Genomic DNA, 16,781 nt, shown 5'->3' on the forward strand with positions numbered 1-16,781 from the left:
CACGTATCTCACTTGTTTCGATGCTTACCACTCTGGAGAAGCCTGTGTTCTCTCTCAAACATGTACCACTCCAACTTTCTCCTCACATCTTTCTAAATAAGTTTTAATAAAACTTCTTGCTTCACAAAACAAAAAGTTAAAATAATTGAAGACAAATGAATCTTCAGTTTAAAAGAAAATGAAATGAGACTGATAATAAATCAATGTAAAAGTCTTCATAAATTATCTAAATTGACTTACTATTCTTAGTACTGTTTGAGCATTTCTCATAAATAATAGTCTGTAAATACCAAGTTATTTTCTCTATAAGCAAACAAATCTGAGTAAACAGCTAAGAAGTAAGTTAGCCTCAATAATCAGCAATAAAATTTTAATTGACATAGTCAAAATTCTCATAAACTAAAAAGTAGATTCTCCCCAGTCTTGACTAAGCATAGTTCAAATTGTGGAAAATCAAAAAAGGCAATGGCCCCTTAAATAACAAAGCTACAAATAAACCCTGGTGAGTCAGCAGCCAGGTTATTTTATTTTTACCAAGCTCTGGTAAATAAAAAAAGACTGAAAACAACACTTACAAGTATAGGTATTAATGAAGGGCAGATTATATTTAAGAATTAAGAGATTTCTAGTCTCCCACAAACCTCAGTTTGGAGAGATAAGGTCTTTTATTTTTTTAAATTTTATTGAATCACTGAAAAAGTTAAAAGCTTTGATGTTTGGGTTGCAATTACACAATGATCAAACATCCATCCCTCCACCAGTGCACATTACCCACCAGCAATATCCCCGGTATACTCCCCCTGCCTCCATTGGAGACAATATTCCCCATACTCTCTCTCTATTTTTGGGCATTATGGTTTGCAATACAGATACTGAGAGGTCATCATGTTTGGTCCATTATCTACTTTCAGCACACATCTCCCATCCCAACTGGTTCCTCCAGCCATCATTTTCTTAGTGATCCCTTCTCTATTCCATCTACCTTCTCCCCTCGCTCATGAGGCAGGCTTCCAGCTATGGGGCAATCCTCCTGGCCCTTGTATCTACTGTACTTGGGTGTCAGCCTCATGTTATGTTATTCTATACTCCACAATAGAGAGATAAGTTCTTTTATTTCTATGGTCACTTTCAGAAACCAGAGAACGGAGCTGTTAAACCTGAATTTCTTTATTATGATAGGCTTATAATTATGACTGTTTGTTTGTTTGTTTGGGGACCACATCCAGCCATGCTCACAGTTTACTCTTGGCTCTGTGTTTAAGCCACCATATGTAGTACTGGGGGTCAAGTCTGTGTAGGCTGAATGCAAAGTAATCTGCTTTATCTCCAGATATCTCCAGCCCAAGAAAATTGGATACTTAATAGCAGCAAACCAGTAAATGCTCTCACTTAAAATTAAAAAAATTTATACACTGGCATAAGTATATAAAAATGTTGTGTTCTGATTCAAAAATTTATGAGTACAAATTTCCTTATACAAGTTTTAACTTCCTAAACTCTTGAGATTTTACCAAAAAATTACTCTTAAATGTTACTAAAGAACTTAACAAAGGACTATTTACAAAGGTAGAAATCAAGCAGTAAAATAAAACATAATGAGGCAGAAATTAAGTACTGATCATATGCATACATCAAACATTTTTAAACTTTTACTATTCGGAGAGCCCGGCAAACTACCGAGAGTATTCGATATGCCAGACACAGTAACAACAAAGTCTCCAATGGAGACGTTACTGGGCCTGCTTGAGCAAATCGATGATCAACGGGAGGGCCTTTACTTACTTTACTTACTTACTATTGGGGAAGGAGGTGGGGACCTTCCAAACAGTGCTCAGAGAGCCTAAGTAATATACTCCAGGTAATACTAAGTCAATTGAGTCAGACAGATCAATCCTCAGGCACTGTGAGAAGTGGGAGGCCACCTGGATAACCAGAGCAGAGCTCAGAGGATCCCACTGTATATCCAGTGGTGCATCAGGGAACATGTAGAGCCAAGGATTGAAATCAGGTCCCTGCATAGGCAAGGCAGGTAGTCCTGATCATTGATCTATGGAGCGATAGCACAGCGGGTAGGGTGTTTGCCTTGCACGCAGCCAACATGGTCGACCCGAGTTTGATTCCTCCGCCCCTCTCGGAGAGCCCGGCAAGCTACCGAGAGTATTCGATATGCCAGACACAGTAACAACAAAGTCTCCAATGGAGACGTTACTGGGCCCGCTCGAGCAAATCGATGATCAACGGGAGGGCCTTTACTTACTTTACTTACATATTAATGAGCCTATATCCAAAGAAAAAATTCTGCAATACTTTTTTCTGCAATACTTTTTTACTGCAATTAACATTAAATGTTAATGAGGGTGTGACTAAAGTATGAAAAAGAAATAAAAATTAAGGGCACATGCTTCGGAACTTTGTGAAAAGCCAGGTATGAGCTGGTCGTGATGGGGCGACTGAAACCTCATGGGAAGGGGGGCGTTCCCGGCTCATCCTTCATGCCCTACTGAGGTCAGGAGTTGCCCCCCACGAGCAGCTCTCCAGCACGGCCATGGCTCCAGAAGCACAAGGACTTAATGCAGAGCCCAGCAGCTTGCTGCAGAAAAGTGAATGGACTATGCATTAATCCATGCCACCATGCCTGCCCAGAGGGGAAAGGGTGTTGCTCCCTTATGCCTTTTTCCCTCTGGAAAGAAAGATGGCAGCCACTTCGGAGCTTTGTGGAAAGCCAGGTATGAGCCAGTCGTGATGGGGTGACTGAAACCTCATGGGAAGGGAGGCATTCCTGGCTTGTCCTTCACGCCCTACCGAGGTCACGTGTTGCCCCTCACGAGCAGCTCTCTGGCATGGCCATGGCTCCAGAGCACAGAAACCAATCTCATAATTATCTGACTCTGAGCAGAAATATTTCCAGGCTTAATAAGTAAAATACCAGAAATCCAAAATTGCACGGCCGCATAGCAGCCGTGCGACATCATTTGATTCTTGTAACCAACTGTAGAAAATAAATTATTTCATAATGCCTTTTCAGCATGTCTGATTTGGGGGTGTAAACTCTAAATAATAATGGTGCATCTTTTGTCGAAACAATGAATCTAATCAAAGTAGATAGAGTGTTAACTAGAATTCATCTGCCTCACAGGCATTGGGAGGGTTGGGGGGAGTTTATTGGGGTTCTTGGTGGTGAAAAATGAGTATTGGTGAAGGGAAATATGTTTGATAATTGCATGACTGAGACTTAAACCTGAAAACTTTGTAACTTTTCCCACAGTAATTCAATAAATTAATTAATTAAAAAAATTAAGGGCACAGAGATAGCTCACCGAGGCCATAAATCGAATTCTCAGTACCACTCTGCATGCCCAATATTATCCCCTTGGCATTGCCACCTCTGGTTCCTGGTTGCACAACAACATATATGCTTTCTGGCTTACCACAACAAGTGTGTATGAGCACTATAACTATGAGATCTGGTCAGCACCACAACAAAAGTGTGTGGTGCCTGATGAGCACTGCACCCAAGTATGTGCAACCCAAGTCACTGCTACAACAAAGGAAAGGCAAGGGGGAGGATATATATACATTACTTTCAGTAGCAGTAAATCAAAATATGTAGTGGATGAGATTATGCAAAGCTGCTTGGAATAGGAAAAAAGAGGTAGGGTAATTTTATTTCCAGCAACGTGTTATTTATGAGATGTTACCCAAATGCAGGACATTCACTCAACTAGTATAACAAGGAAACGATGATGAATCGACAAAACAAAAATTTATATCCCAAAAAACTCCTGAAGTAGGAGCAAAGGTAAAATGTATGTTTCAACACTTAAAAACAAGATTTGATTTAAAAAAGTTCTATAGTACTAATAGTAAATAAAGGTATAAAAGCAAGGGAGAGAAAAGATTAATTCTAGATAAATGGAATAAGAGACTACTCCATTGGGCTCTAAAGGATAGAGATGTTTTTGGCAACTAGAGGGGATCAGTTCATATGAACACTATGTGTCAGAAGTGCTTTCATTAAGGTATGCAATCCTCATATTCACCTGCTGAGGAAGATATTACCCCTATTTACAAATCAGGAAGCTGACAGATATTAAAGCTCAATAAGAACCAGGATTAGACCAAGCTGGTACTCCTCATTACACTGATGTTCTGCATATCTAGTCAAAAAGAAAATATTGAGATCTTTAAGTTAAGAAAAATGATTAACAAGTGCATAATGAAGAAGGAAGATTACATTTATTGAAGGGTCTTGAAGGATCAGTCTCCATATGAAATGTTTTTTCCACAATATTTTGTTAATGATCACAATGCCCAAAAGGAAAGAGAGAGAGAGAGAGAGAGAGAGAGAGAGAGACTGAAAGAATGGGGGAGTTGGGGGCTTGTGGGAGGGAAGGGAAACTGGGGAAATTGGTGTTGGGAAACATGTGCTGACGGAAGGATGGGTGTTGGAACACTGTATAACTGAAACCCATTTCTGAATAGCGTTGTAATGGTCTATGTCATGGTGATTCAATAAAAAACTTTTTTTTAATTTTTATTTATTTTTATGAGATCATTAACATGTTTTACAAATGAAAAAATAAGGTACAAATAACTCAAATATTAGGCCAAACAACTAAAAATTAGAAAAGAAAATTTAAATGATGTCTGAGTCGAACCCTAGTCAAGCTGAACAGATTGTTGGCTTAGCATGTGTTATCTCACTAAGTCCCAAAACAATGTTGCCAATCTGGTAATGTTAGTTTTCTTATTTTAAAGATAAGAATATGAAAAAAAAACACGTAAGTAACTTCCTCAAGGTTCCAGAGCTTGTAAGAAGTAGGCACAGGGCCAGGGTATAGCTCAATGGTAGAATACAGGAGATTGTCATGTGAACAGAAACCTAACCCCAAGGTTGAGATAGTTCTCTGGGCAAAACAGCATAGGTCTTGAAATATAAACAGAAAAATGTGCCCAAGAAAGAATACAACAGATAACAGGGCAAGCAAAAATGCATCCAGGAAAGAATCCAGGGTGATCTAGAGAGGGCAACAGAGGCAATAAAAAAAAAGAATAGCAAACTGTCATGACTTTTATATGTACTTTTAAAGGTGCCCACTGATTTTGGCTATGTCAATCTCAGTCTCTGGTTTTAAGGTGCTCAGTGAATTTTGATGTAGTTACTAATTGTTCTTAATGTATCTGTCAACTAAAACAGTAATGTGCTGGAAACTAAGATGTAAAGTAAAGTAAAGGCCCTCCCGTTGATCATCGATTTGCTCGAGCGGGCCCAGTAATGTCTCCATTGGACACTTTGTTGTTACTGTGTCTGGCATATCGAATACTCTCGGTAGCTTGCCGGGCTCTCTGAGAGGGGCGGAGGAATCGAACTAGGGTCGGCCATGTTGGCTGCGTGCAAGGCAAACGCACTACCCGCTGTGCTAGCTATATTATATGAATAAATTATATTATAAATTATATGGTATAAATGATATGATTTAAATATTATATAATTATACAATATTATATGAATTAATGTTAAAAGTGTGCTCACTTATGGATGCCCAGGATACTATCCGGGCTTGGACAGTCCTTGTGTTTGCCTCTTTATGTTTGTCTTATTCTCTGTGACTCACATCCACTAAAAGGAGGTTGAAGGTGACAATCTGATTGGTTTTACACAGAAGAGCACATGTCTTACAAGTGTGAGGCCCTAGGTTCATCCAGAGCACTTTTGGGAAAAAAAAAAAACAAAAGAAAACATGTACCCCAAATTTAATCTAGGCAGCTTGACAGTTCAGGCCAGAATTCTGAATAAATTGTAATAAATGATAAATGGAAGTCAAAACGTGGATACTCTCAACTTCTCATGTTGAATTAAGAATCAGACTGTGATGAAAATAGTTGCCATGGAGAACATGATCAAATTATGTTTTAAGAAGAAAGTCCTTCAATACACATACCAAAATTAGATTCTAAGTATAAAAAGTTTAAGAAGATGTGAAGACTTTTACTGGTTCAGCTTTTTAGATAAAGTTAAGGTGTTGATTTAGAGTATTTATTTAAGATGATCACCCATGTGATTATTTGGCAAAAACTCTCTAAGCATAATCCTACTAAAGTGTGAAACCCCAACTAGATACTCTAATACCTTGCTTCGGATGGAATTAGAAGTTAGCCCTCATTATGTCTTCTATATATTCCTTGGCATAGTGACTTCTTAACATCATTGATCATCATTTCTCAAAGTAAAACAGGGAGGGAAGATCAACAACTGATTCTAGTACAGCAGAGAGAGTGCTTGCCTTGCATGATGACCCAGGTTTGATCTCTGGCATCCCTTATAGTATCCCAAATCACACCTTTAACCCTGAGTCAGAAGTAAGCCCTGAGAACAGCCAGATGTGACCGAAACCCAATAAAACGAAACCTGAAGTACTTTTACTTTTAACATTTCATTCGGCCATTTAACCATCTGGCAACTTAGCTATCATGCAAAAATTTTTAACACCAAACAGTCTCCCAAGCTAACCAACCAAGAGGCCTAGCAGTGTTCACCTACAAAATAGGGTCAACATTGCTCAGCGACAAGCAGAGTCTGACTCAGCCAAACAGCCAGCATCAGTTGTGAATGAGTCCCAAAGTCCCCAAAGTCCCTTGTACTAGTTTTCTGGTCACTGAGTTCCCGATAGCTCTTTTCCTATGCGTTCTCTGTCCCAAATTCTTGCAGATCGTTGCCTATCCACCTATGAAGTATTACTATGACCCCATCTCTTCGTGAGGAGGACACGCAGATCTTGGGTTGCCTTTTCAGGTTCACTCTATCCCCGTGGCTCTGCAGAGCTCCCCAACTTACCAAGTGCAGGGCCAGGGGCAACAGCAGCAGGAACAGCCACAGGTAGAGGTGGCAGCTGTTGGTGAACTTGCTCTGCTCCGGGTCGTGGTACCAGCCTCCGGTGAGTGCGGCCCACACGCCCTGCCGAAGCAGTTGCAGCATTTGGGACACCATGCCTGCTGCAGCCGGGGTCAGGCAGCGCTGCGCCGGTCGGCCGCCACCCGCAGCTGCCGGGTCCCGGGATTCCCGCCGCTTTACCACGCGGGCCCAGGAGCGACGCAGCCCCCGCCGCCGCTGCCGCCGCCACCCTCTCCACCTCCTTCCTCCCCACAGCTGAAGCTCGAGCTGCCCTTCCACCCAGACCCGCGGACCGCGGTGCCGGAACCGGCTGCTGCCGCCGGGAAGGTGGGAGCCATGTCCGAGGGAGAAAGGATTTTCCCATGATGCTCAGAGGCGGAGGCTCAGGGGATGCTCCACAGGCTCCGCCCAGTGCCCGCCCCAACCCCTAGCAGAGTGAGAGGGTGAGAGACTTTGCGAGTCCACCCCCTTAATCTCTACCAGCTTTTCCCAATAATTTGCCCAGATACTCTTTTAGAGGACAAGAAATACTTAAAAATCAGAAATGTTCACATGTAGAAGAGACAAACAGGGACAATTGCCTGAGCCTTAACCTGTATTTTTGACTGCTGCACCAAAATATTTACTTAATCAGGAAGCAGTCGTACATCATTCAGTGCAGTTTCCCTGAACACCGTCTGTACATTGGCAGTCTCCATAGATAACAGCGGTTCCCAGATTAGATAGGATTAGATATAGGTATTTTTTGAAGAAGGTCATCAAAAATGCATTATCCTTTAGAGCATCAATCAGAGACTCCTTATCCCCCTTTCTGGCAATGTACGTTCTGCCCACAGGTCCCATACTGGGAACCATTTCAAAGATGCAGGTTTCAGAGTAACATATGCTTATGATATATTATTGAAGCCATCTTAACTATGGAAGTAATTGAACTCTATTAAGATCGTATAACTCTTTAAGATTCTGACCAGTCACTTGTCTTATGGTCACCTAAGATGACTTGCAGTAAATTCTCTATCTTATTAAAACAAAAGTGACACCTACCAATCTGGAATATTCTTTGATCTGTCATTGTCCTCCTTGTATGGGATCCAGCTTCAAATTTCATCCTGTGAACTCACACAGTTTCAAACCCAAGATATAGGGCTTCTATAGGATTGTAATAGGGATGGGTGAGGTGACATATTCAAGTCTATGAAAGAGGAAGTAATGAGATGCAGAGAAATGTGTTTTAAAACTAAATATTAGGTCTAGGCAGATCAATGTGAATAGCTTACCAGGCAGATATATAATATGGTCATTGGAGGAAATATCAGTTTGGCCAAATGTGTCTGTCCAGAAGGTAGGACTGGGGAAGGAGAGATAGAACAGTGAAAAAATTAAAGGACAAACATAAGCAGAGGTCAATTTTTGTGGGTTGTATAAAGTTCATCACCCCTGAAAGTAAATAAATACTCAATACTAGTCAACAAAGTAACATTTGACTGGTTGGCTACATGGGAGAAAATTAAGTCTTTTCTGGGATAGTCTTAATCTATTGTCCTGGCTAAAATGATTATGATTGTGTTGATTAATCTAAAATCTCTATCTCTAGTTATTTTGTATGTTTCAGTATCATATCAAAGTGTCCCCCAATTCAAGCCTTAATATACTCAAACATGTACTCACTGACTGCTTGCTGCTATTTCCACTACTGTACATTTTATTTAGTATTTCAGTTGATCAAAAGGCAAACCACCTGGGAACTATCATAGATTCCTCTCATTTTCCTATCTCAACCAGCAAGATCTTTTTGTTGTGGTGGTGGGTTTGTTTTGTTTTGTTTTTTAAGGATTTTCCCATGATGCTTAGAGGTGGAGGCTCTTTACCAGGCAGTATCCAAGACTTCCTCCTGACTCTGCACTCAGGAATCACTCCTTATATGGATTAGGGACCATATGGGGTATTGGGGATTGAACCTGGTATGCAAGTGACTTCCATCCCTGTACTATCTCTCCAACCCTGCTCAGATCTATTGATTTTATCCCTAAATGATTATTAGAAAGTAACACTTTGCTTTACCCTTAATACCAACGCTTTAAGATTTCTCATTTAACCTATTGCAGTAGCTTCTTAATGCATTTTTATGTATTCAGTTACTCCTGGTTTAGGTTCCAGATCCAGCTCTCCCCACCACCTCACTGCCCCAAATCTGCCTGAAACACGAGGAAGCCTGAGGAATATAGTTAATCTGTAATGCAGACAAAGAAGAAGCCAAAGTGATTCATACGAAATTTAATCTGACCATTAAGCCCCTGTATAAGAGATCGTTAAGATGTCATTAAAGTTTGAGCTTTTGTGTACATATGTACATACATAGATAGGTAAATCAAAGGAAAATCAGTTACATATTCTCCAAACTCCAAACTCCATCTTCTAATCTCATCTAATCCCAACCTCATTGCTAGGAATACAAAATGCTCGTATTTCTTTGAACATTGCATAGTTCCAGTGTCGTGGGATCTCTGGGTGACCTATGTGAAGTGAGGAGGAGAGAGGTGGCAGTCTAGAGAAGACTCAGCAATCTTCAGTCTGCTGTTTTCTCTATCTACCATTGCCACCTGAGGAAATAGATGACTGTTAAATGGGCATTGGTGGAGGGAAGGGTATTTGACCATTATATAATCAAAACCCAAGCACAAAAATTTGTAAGTCTACAACTGTACCTCATGGTGTTTCACTAATAAAAATTAAAAAAGAGAGAGAGAGAGAGCTGTGAGTCTTGCTTCTTGCAGGAAAGGAAACTCAATCTTATACCTTACCCAGACCTTTTGGGTTCTCACCTTTCCCCTCATAAAAAAGAATTTAAGAATTTCAGGAATAGATCAACAGTGAAGTTAAAACAGGTTTTGTGGGGCCGGAGCGACAGCACAGAGGTTAGGGGGTTTGCCTTGCACACAGCGAACCCAGGTTCAATCTGTGGCATCTTATAAGGTCCCCCAAGCACTGCCAAGAGTAATTCCTGAGTGCAAAGCCAGGAGTAACCCTGAGCATCGCTGGGTGTGACCCTAAAGCAAAAACAAAATTAAAAAAAACAGTTTTGTTTGGAAGTTTTGAAGAAGGAGGGTGGGTTCAGGAGAAAGAGAGAGAGAGAGAGAGAGAGAGAGAGAGAGAGAGAGAGAGAGAATAACATGCAAGAGAGAAAGAAGGAACAAGGAGGTGGAGAAAAAGAGAGAACAGGGTGGAGAGAAAGAACCCTGGCACACATTCTGGTGTTAAAGTATGAAGGTATGAAAGTATACATCTCGAGGGGAGATGCAGGCAACACATGTGCTCTGAAGCAGCACATGCACAAAAGCAGCACATGGGCTTAGACATTATATGTACATGTTTCCATTGTTCAACTTGATAGGATTTTTTCCCAAGCTGTCTCATGTGGAACTTTCTACTTAGACAAGAATCCATTGCAAGGGTGGTTGCCAAGGGGTAAAGGTGGGAGTAGTTAATGATTTTCTTTGATATTCCTTTTCTGGTCTTTGTTCTTGCTGGAACTTCTCTTGGGACAGGGGAGGGAGTGGAAGACAGACACTCCAGCCTTCTCTGAGTCTGTGCTAGCACCCACCTGATAAAGGTCTTTTATAAATGTTTTAATTTTTTCACAAAGTTGTTCAGAATAATTGATTCAATTCAATATTTCAACACCAACCCTCCCCACTATTAAACCTTCCCACCACCATTATTTTGAATTTTCCCACCACCACCCAAGCCTGCCCCACAGGCAGATGATAATTTATTTTCTATTGCTTGCTATGAATAATTGACTAAAAATGTTCCAAAAAGTTTTCCTTAAAGGAAGGTGTGTGAAAATTGTTGTAGCTCATCTTGGAGCCATTAAGTCCCTGTATAAGAGATCATTAAGATGTCATTAGAGTTTGAGCTTTTGTGTACATAGATAGATAGATAGATGATAAATAGATAGATAGATAGTAGATAGATAGAGAGATATAGATAGATAGATAGATAGATAGATAGATAGATAGATAGATAGATCAAAATCAGTTGTCTTCTACCTTACACCCTGACTCTTGGTATATCAGTGGCATAAAGTATGAGATGTCATGCAACCACAAAAGTGGTTGCACATTCCTGAAATTCTAAAATTTTTAATAGAATGCTAGAGTTGGAGTTAAATTTTTTAACTGGATAGTGATTTGGGGGTCTGGAGTCACCTCCTTGGCATGTTGCTGTCTTCCGAGATTCACTTGTGAATCTCTGGCTCATGGCTGTTAAAGAGCTAAAATGGCATCCAGACGCAGTTTGTGGGTATGATGGCGAGGAACCCAGAAGGGCGGGGAAATGAGAGGAGAAGCCCATTCCCCACTCTGTGCGAGACTGGAGATTTCAGTCCAAGTTCTACATACCTGTTTTTTTCAGCGAATTCATTCTCATGTATGTGTGTGTGTGGCGGGGGGGGGGGGGGGGGGGGAAGGGGTACGGGGGGCTTGGATGTTTGTGACTGCCAGGGTTCTTTTGGGGCAGACTGGGGGTCACACCTGCCCACCTCTGAGGTGCCTGGATGAAATCAGCCTGGCATGGTGTGGGGAGACATCTCTGCGGCTTACTGCTCTCTTCTGAGAATCATTTGTAAGTCTCTGGATAAAGGTCTTATCAGGCCTTAGTTCCTGTGTTCACAAAGTGGGTTTTTGCAGCTTGGGTGGGATAGGCTTTATTACTTTCCAGGAATGTATCGCCATGGGGGACCTTATCCTATCTACAAGTCTTTCTGCTTCAGTTTTTCAGGCCTATTTGTACTTGCTGATGCTGTTCTCTTATAAAGAAAAAAATGCTAGCAAATCTACACATGCACTATGTTACATTATGTGATACTAATATTTTGCTTGGGATTATAATCGAATCTACTAGCCACTTTTGAAAGAATTGGCATCTTTCCATTCATGAACAAGATGCACCCATTTTCTTATTAAGATCTCTCAATAAATCTAGTTTTCTATGTAGAATTCTTGCACATTATTTGTTGGCACCCAGTGTGGGTCATGACCCAGATAACTATGGTTGATAGAAACAATGTAAAAACTGAAATAGTATAGAATGAAAATACTTGGAGTTTAAATACAGAAATAATGTGGGAACTGGGATAACACCCTCTGATAATATACCCTCATGTTCTTTGACCCTAAGTGCAACTGCAATTGACAAGAAGCCAATTCATTCCCAAGTAATATTTCCTGGGGTATATGCTACAACAACAAGGACGATAGCAAGGAAGGCAAACATCTTCTCTCGGGCTTCCTGAAGGAGCTAAATTGGGGTTTTAAGTTTGTACACTTTTAAGAGCATCTTTCCAAGACAACTTCTATCTCTATTAACATTCTATCTCTATTAACATTGGCACATAGCTCCAGGAACTACCTCATGAAACTTTCACATGTCTCTACTAAGCTGGCAGAGTTGCTCTTTACTGTTAACTCAGGAAAGTCATGTAGTGGGCAGGTTGCTTAATACTGTCAAGGGCTAGGTTACAGACTCTCCTTTACAGTGTTATAGGGGGAGTTGCTGGAAGTCTGGTTATCTTTCCCTGATGAATTTACATATACCTGATATGAGGCATTTACCCTTCAGGCATGATATATATATGTTTATAAAATACATTATGATATATTATTTATAAACATAAAATATACATTATATATAACATTATATATATTTCTCACACACACTCACACTCACACACACACACACACACACACACACACACATACATGATGCTAATCTATCCAGAAGGAATTTGCAAGCTAGTCTCTCCGATAAGGATGAGAGGCCAAGTCCTATATCACTCTTAGGGTCAAAGGCAAAATCTAAGCTCTCGTTGCTAAGAGTTGTTTGCTGAATAAATTGTGTTTGTATTATAGTTCCTAATGTATGCAATATGACTGGAGGAAAGCAGCGAATCAGCTACCTCTGAGTCATCACAGTGGGTGGAGTAAAGAGTGGGTGGAGTAAGATGATTTTGCAAAGCACTAAAATCCTGAATGTATCAATTTCTACTCAAAACAGACAGAGTTAAGAATATTGTGGATTTAGCCGAAGAGAAGGACTACATGGAGGGTGGGATCCACAGATCCCGAAGGAAAAAAAGAAAAAAAAACAGGTTCCAAAAAGAGCCGAGATCATCGGGAAGTCCCAGATGGGGTAGGTACCGCATCCCGCCTCCCCCAGATGGAACCCCGGTGACCAGAAACCTCTACAAGCACAGCTCGAGTATGCGGGAACTAGGACTTTTCCTCAAAAATGCCGGGACTACACCTCCCAGGTAACCTCAGATTCCGGAAGTCACGCCCACAGACCGCCCCCCAGCGCCATCTTGACAGCATTTAGCCGAAGAGAAGGACTACATGGAGGGCAGGATCCACAGATCCCAAAGGAAAAAAAAAAAAAAACAGGTTCCAAAAAGAGCCGAGATCATCGGGAAGTCCCAGATGGGGTAGGTACTGCATCCCGCCTCCCCCAGATGGAACCCCGGTGACCAGAAACCTCTACAAGCACAGCTCGAGTATACGGGAACTAGGACTTTTCCTCAAAACCGCGCGGCCGCGTAAGCGGCCGCGCGACATCTCTCTATATACAAAGTGATCCATGGGAAGTAAACCACCTAACGTTTCTCTCTGAAAATCATAGTTAAGCTTTGAGCACGGCCACAGCCCCAGAAACACAAGTACTTAATGCATAACCCAGCAGCTTGGAGCAGAAAAGTGAAGGGTTATGTGTTAACCCAGGCCATCAAGTCTGCCAGAGGGGAAAGGGTGTTGGTCCCTTCCGCCCTCCTCCCTCTGGAAAGAAAGGTGGCGGCCACATGGGAGCCTTGTGGACAGCAGGCATGAGCCGGGGGAGCGGGGGCGACTAAAACCTCATGGGAAGGGGGGCGTTCCGGTCCGTCCTTCACACCCTACCGAGGTCACCAGTTGCCCCCCACGAACGGCTCTCCAGCACGGCCACAGCCCCAGAAGCACAAGGACTTAATGCAGAACCCAGCAGCTTGGAGCAGAAAAGTGAAAGGACTATGCGTCAACCCAGGCCATCATGTCTGCCCAGAGGGGAAAGGGTGTTGGTCCCTTCCGCCCTCCTCCCTCTGGAAAGAAAGGTGGCGGCCACATGGGAGCCTTGTGGACAGCAGGTATGAGCCGGGGGTGTGGGAGCGACTAAAACCTCATGGGAAGGGGGGTGTTCCGGTCCGTCCTTCACGCCCTACCGAGGTCACCAGTTGCCCCCCGCGAGCGGCTCTCCAGCACGGCCACAGCCCCAGAAGCACAGGGACTTAATGCAGAACCCGGCAGCTTGGAGCAGAAAAGTGAATGGACTATGCGTTAATCCAGGCCATCAAATCTGCTGGAGGGGAAAGGGTGTTGCCCCATTCGCCCTCTCCTCTCTGGAAAGAAAGATGGCGGCCACATGGGAGCCTTGTGGACAGCAGGCATGAGCCGGGGGAGCTGGGGCGACTAAAACCTCATGGGAAGGGGGGCGTTCCGGTCCGTCCTTCACGCCCTACCGAGGCCACCAGTTGCCCCCCACGAGCGGCTCTCCAGCACGGCCACAGCCCCAGAAGCACAAGGACTTAATGCAGAACCCAGCAGCTTGGAGCAGAAAAGTGAAAGGACTATGCGTTAATCCAGGCCATCATGTCTGCCCAGAGGGGAAAGGGTGTTGGTCCCTTCCGCCCTCCTCCCTCTGGAAAGAAAGGTGGCGGCCACATGGGAGCCTTGTGGACAGCAGGTATGAGCCAGGGGTGTGGGGGCGACTAAAACCTCATGGGAAGGGGGGCGTTCTGGTCCGTCCTTCACGCCCTACCGAGGCCACCAGTTGCCCCCCACGAGCGGCTCTCCAGCACGGCCACAGCCCCAGAAGCACAAGGACTTAATGCAGAACCCAACAGCTTGGAGCAGAAAAGTGAACGGACTATGCGTTAATCCAGGCCATCAAATCTGCTGGAGGGGAAAGGGTGTTGCCCCATTCTCCCTCTCCTCTCTGGAAAGAAAGATGGCGGCCACATGGGAGCCTTGTGGACAGCAGGCATGAGCCGGGGGAGCGGGGGCGACTAAAACCTCATGGGAAGGGGGGCGTTCCGGTCCGTCCTCCACACCCTACCGAGGTCACCAGTTGCCCCCCACGAACGGCTCTCCAGCACGGCCACAGCCCCAGAAGCACAAGGACTTAATGCAGAACCCAGCAGCTTGGAGCAGAAAAGTGAAAGGACTATGCGTCAACCCAGGCCATCATGTCTGCCCGGAGGGGAAAGGGTGTTGGTCCCTTCCGCCCTCCTCCCTCTGGAAAGGTGGCGGCCACATGGGAGCCTTGTGGACAGCAGGTATGAGCTGGGGGTGTGGGAGCGACTAAAACCTCATGGGAAGGGGGGCGTTCCGGTCCGTCCTTCACGCCCTACCGAGGTCACCAGTTGCCCCCCGCGAGCGGCTCTCCAGCACGGCCACAGTCCCAGAAGCACAGGGACTTAATGCAGAACCCGGCAGCTTGGAGCAGAAAAGTGAAAGGACTATGCGTTAATCCAGGCCATCATGTCTGTCCGGAGGGGAAAGGGTGTTGCCCCAGTCGCCTTCTCCTCTCTGGAAAGAAAGATGGTGGCCGCATGGGAGCCTTGTGGACAGCAGGTATGAGCCGGGGGAGTGGGGGCGACTAAAACCTCATGGGAAGGGGGCGTTTCGGTCCGCCCGTCACACCCTACCGAGGCCACCAGTTGCCCCCCACTAGCGGCTCTCCAGCACGGCCACGACTCCAGAGCACAGAAACCAATTTCTTAACTATCTGATTTTCAGTATAAATACTTCCAGGGTCAATAAGTAAAATAGCAGAAATCCAAAACCAACATTTAATTCTTGAACCCAGCTGTAGAAAGCAAATCACGGCACAATGCTTTTTCAGCATGTCTGATTTGGGGGGGGGGGTAAACTCTAAATAATAGTGGTGAATCTTTTATTGAAACAATGAATCTAATCAAAGCAGATAGAGTGTTAACTAGAATTCATCTGCCCCACAGGGAATGGGAGGGGTGGGGGGTGGGGTTTTATTGGGGTTCTTCATGGTAAAAAAAAAAAGTATTGGTAAAGGGAAATGTGTTTGATATTTGCATGACTGAGACCTAAACCTGAAAGCTTTGTAACCTTTCCCAAGGTGATTCAATAAATAAAAAAAATTAAAAAAAAAAAAAAGAATATTGTGGAGCAGGCAGATAGAAAGGGTAGGTCCCTGAAAATATGGATTAAAGAATTTACTTTGGCACCAGCCTAAAAGCATGGAAGCCAGAAACCCATTGAGACACTGATATGAAGGCTACCAGAGCAGCTCAAAGGCTGAACCTCTGACAGAAAAAGTTCCAACAGAAACTAAAGGCTCTGATAAGAGCATTTAAAAAGGGCTTGAGAGATATAACAGGAGTTAAGGTACTTCTGTGGCACGCACCTGACCCAGGTTTGATTCCCAGCACCTCATATGGCCCAGGAGTGATCCCTGACCACAGAACCAGAAGTAAACCCTGAACATCCTTGGGTAGTCAAACATGTTTTTTAAGTATGAAAGACCACCAAAGTTCCAAGTTATTCTCCTTTTCACCTTAGCAACAGATTTTTATCTATTATAAAGAACCCTAGTGGGGCAGTTTGGAGCAGTAGGGAGAAGCACCTAAAATAATAACTTTGCAAGGCAACCTGCACACATTCCTCATTCTGGAATTCACCACATCTCAATTTGGGGTGAACTTGGTTCTCTTACCTCTGAAGAAGCCTACATCCTCTCTCAAATATGTGTGTCTCTTTTTCCCTCAGTCTCCCCTCATATTTCCTAAATAAATATATTTAATTTCTATAAATCTCCTTAAAAGGTAAAG

General features: G+C 43.3%; 1 protein-coding gene across 2 annotated transcripts in view; it reads right to left on the reverse strand.

The window, feature by feature from the left end:
* PCNX2 (pecanex 2) overlaps positions 1-7,236 on the reverse strand; it is a 409,093-nt gene extending 401,857 nt beyond the window's left edge. For both annotated transcript variants that reach the window (XM_056113571.1, XM_056113570.1), the window contains exon 1: positions 6,836-7,236. In XM_056113571.1, the coding sequence (XP_055969546.1) occupies positions 6,836-6,988 (153 nt within the window). In that variant the 5' untranslated portion in view covers positions 6,989-7,236. The remainder of the gene's footprint in view (positions 1-6,835) is intronic.
* Positions 7,237-16,781: the final 9,545 nt, after the last annotated feature.

The sequence above is a fragment of the Sorex fumeus genome, unplaced genomic scaffold, assembly GCF_029834395.1.
Source record: "Sorex fumeus unplaced genomic scaffold, SorFum_2.1 ptg000021l, whole genome shotgun sequence".
Lineage (NCBI taxonomy): Eukaryota > Metazoa > Chordata > Mammalia > Eulipotyphla > Soricidae > Sorex > Sorex fumeus.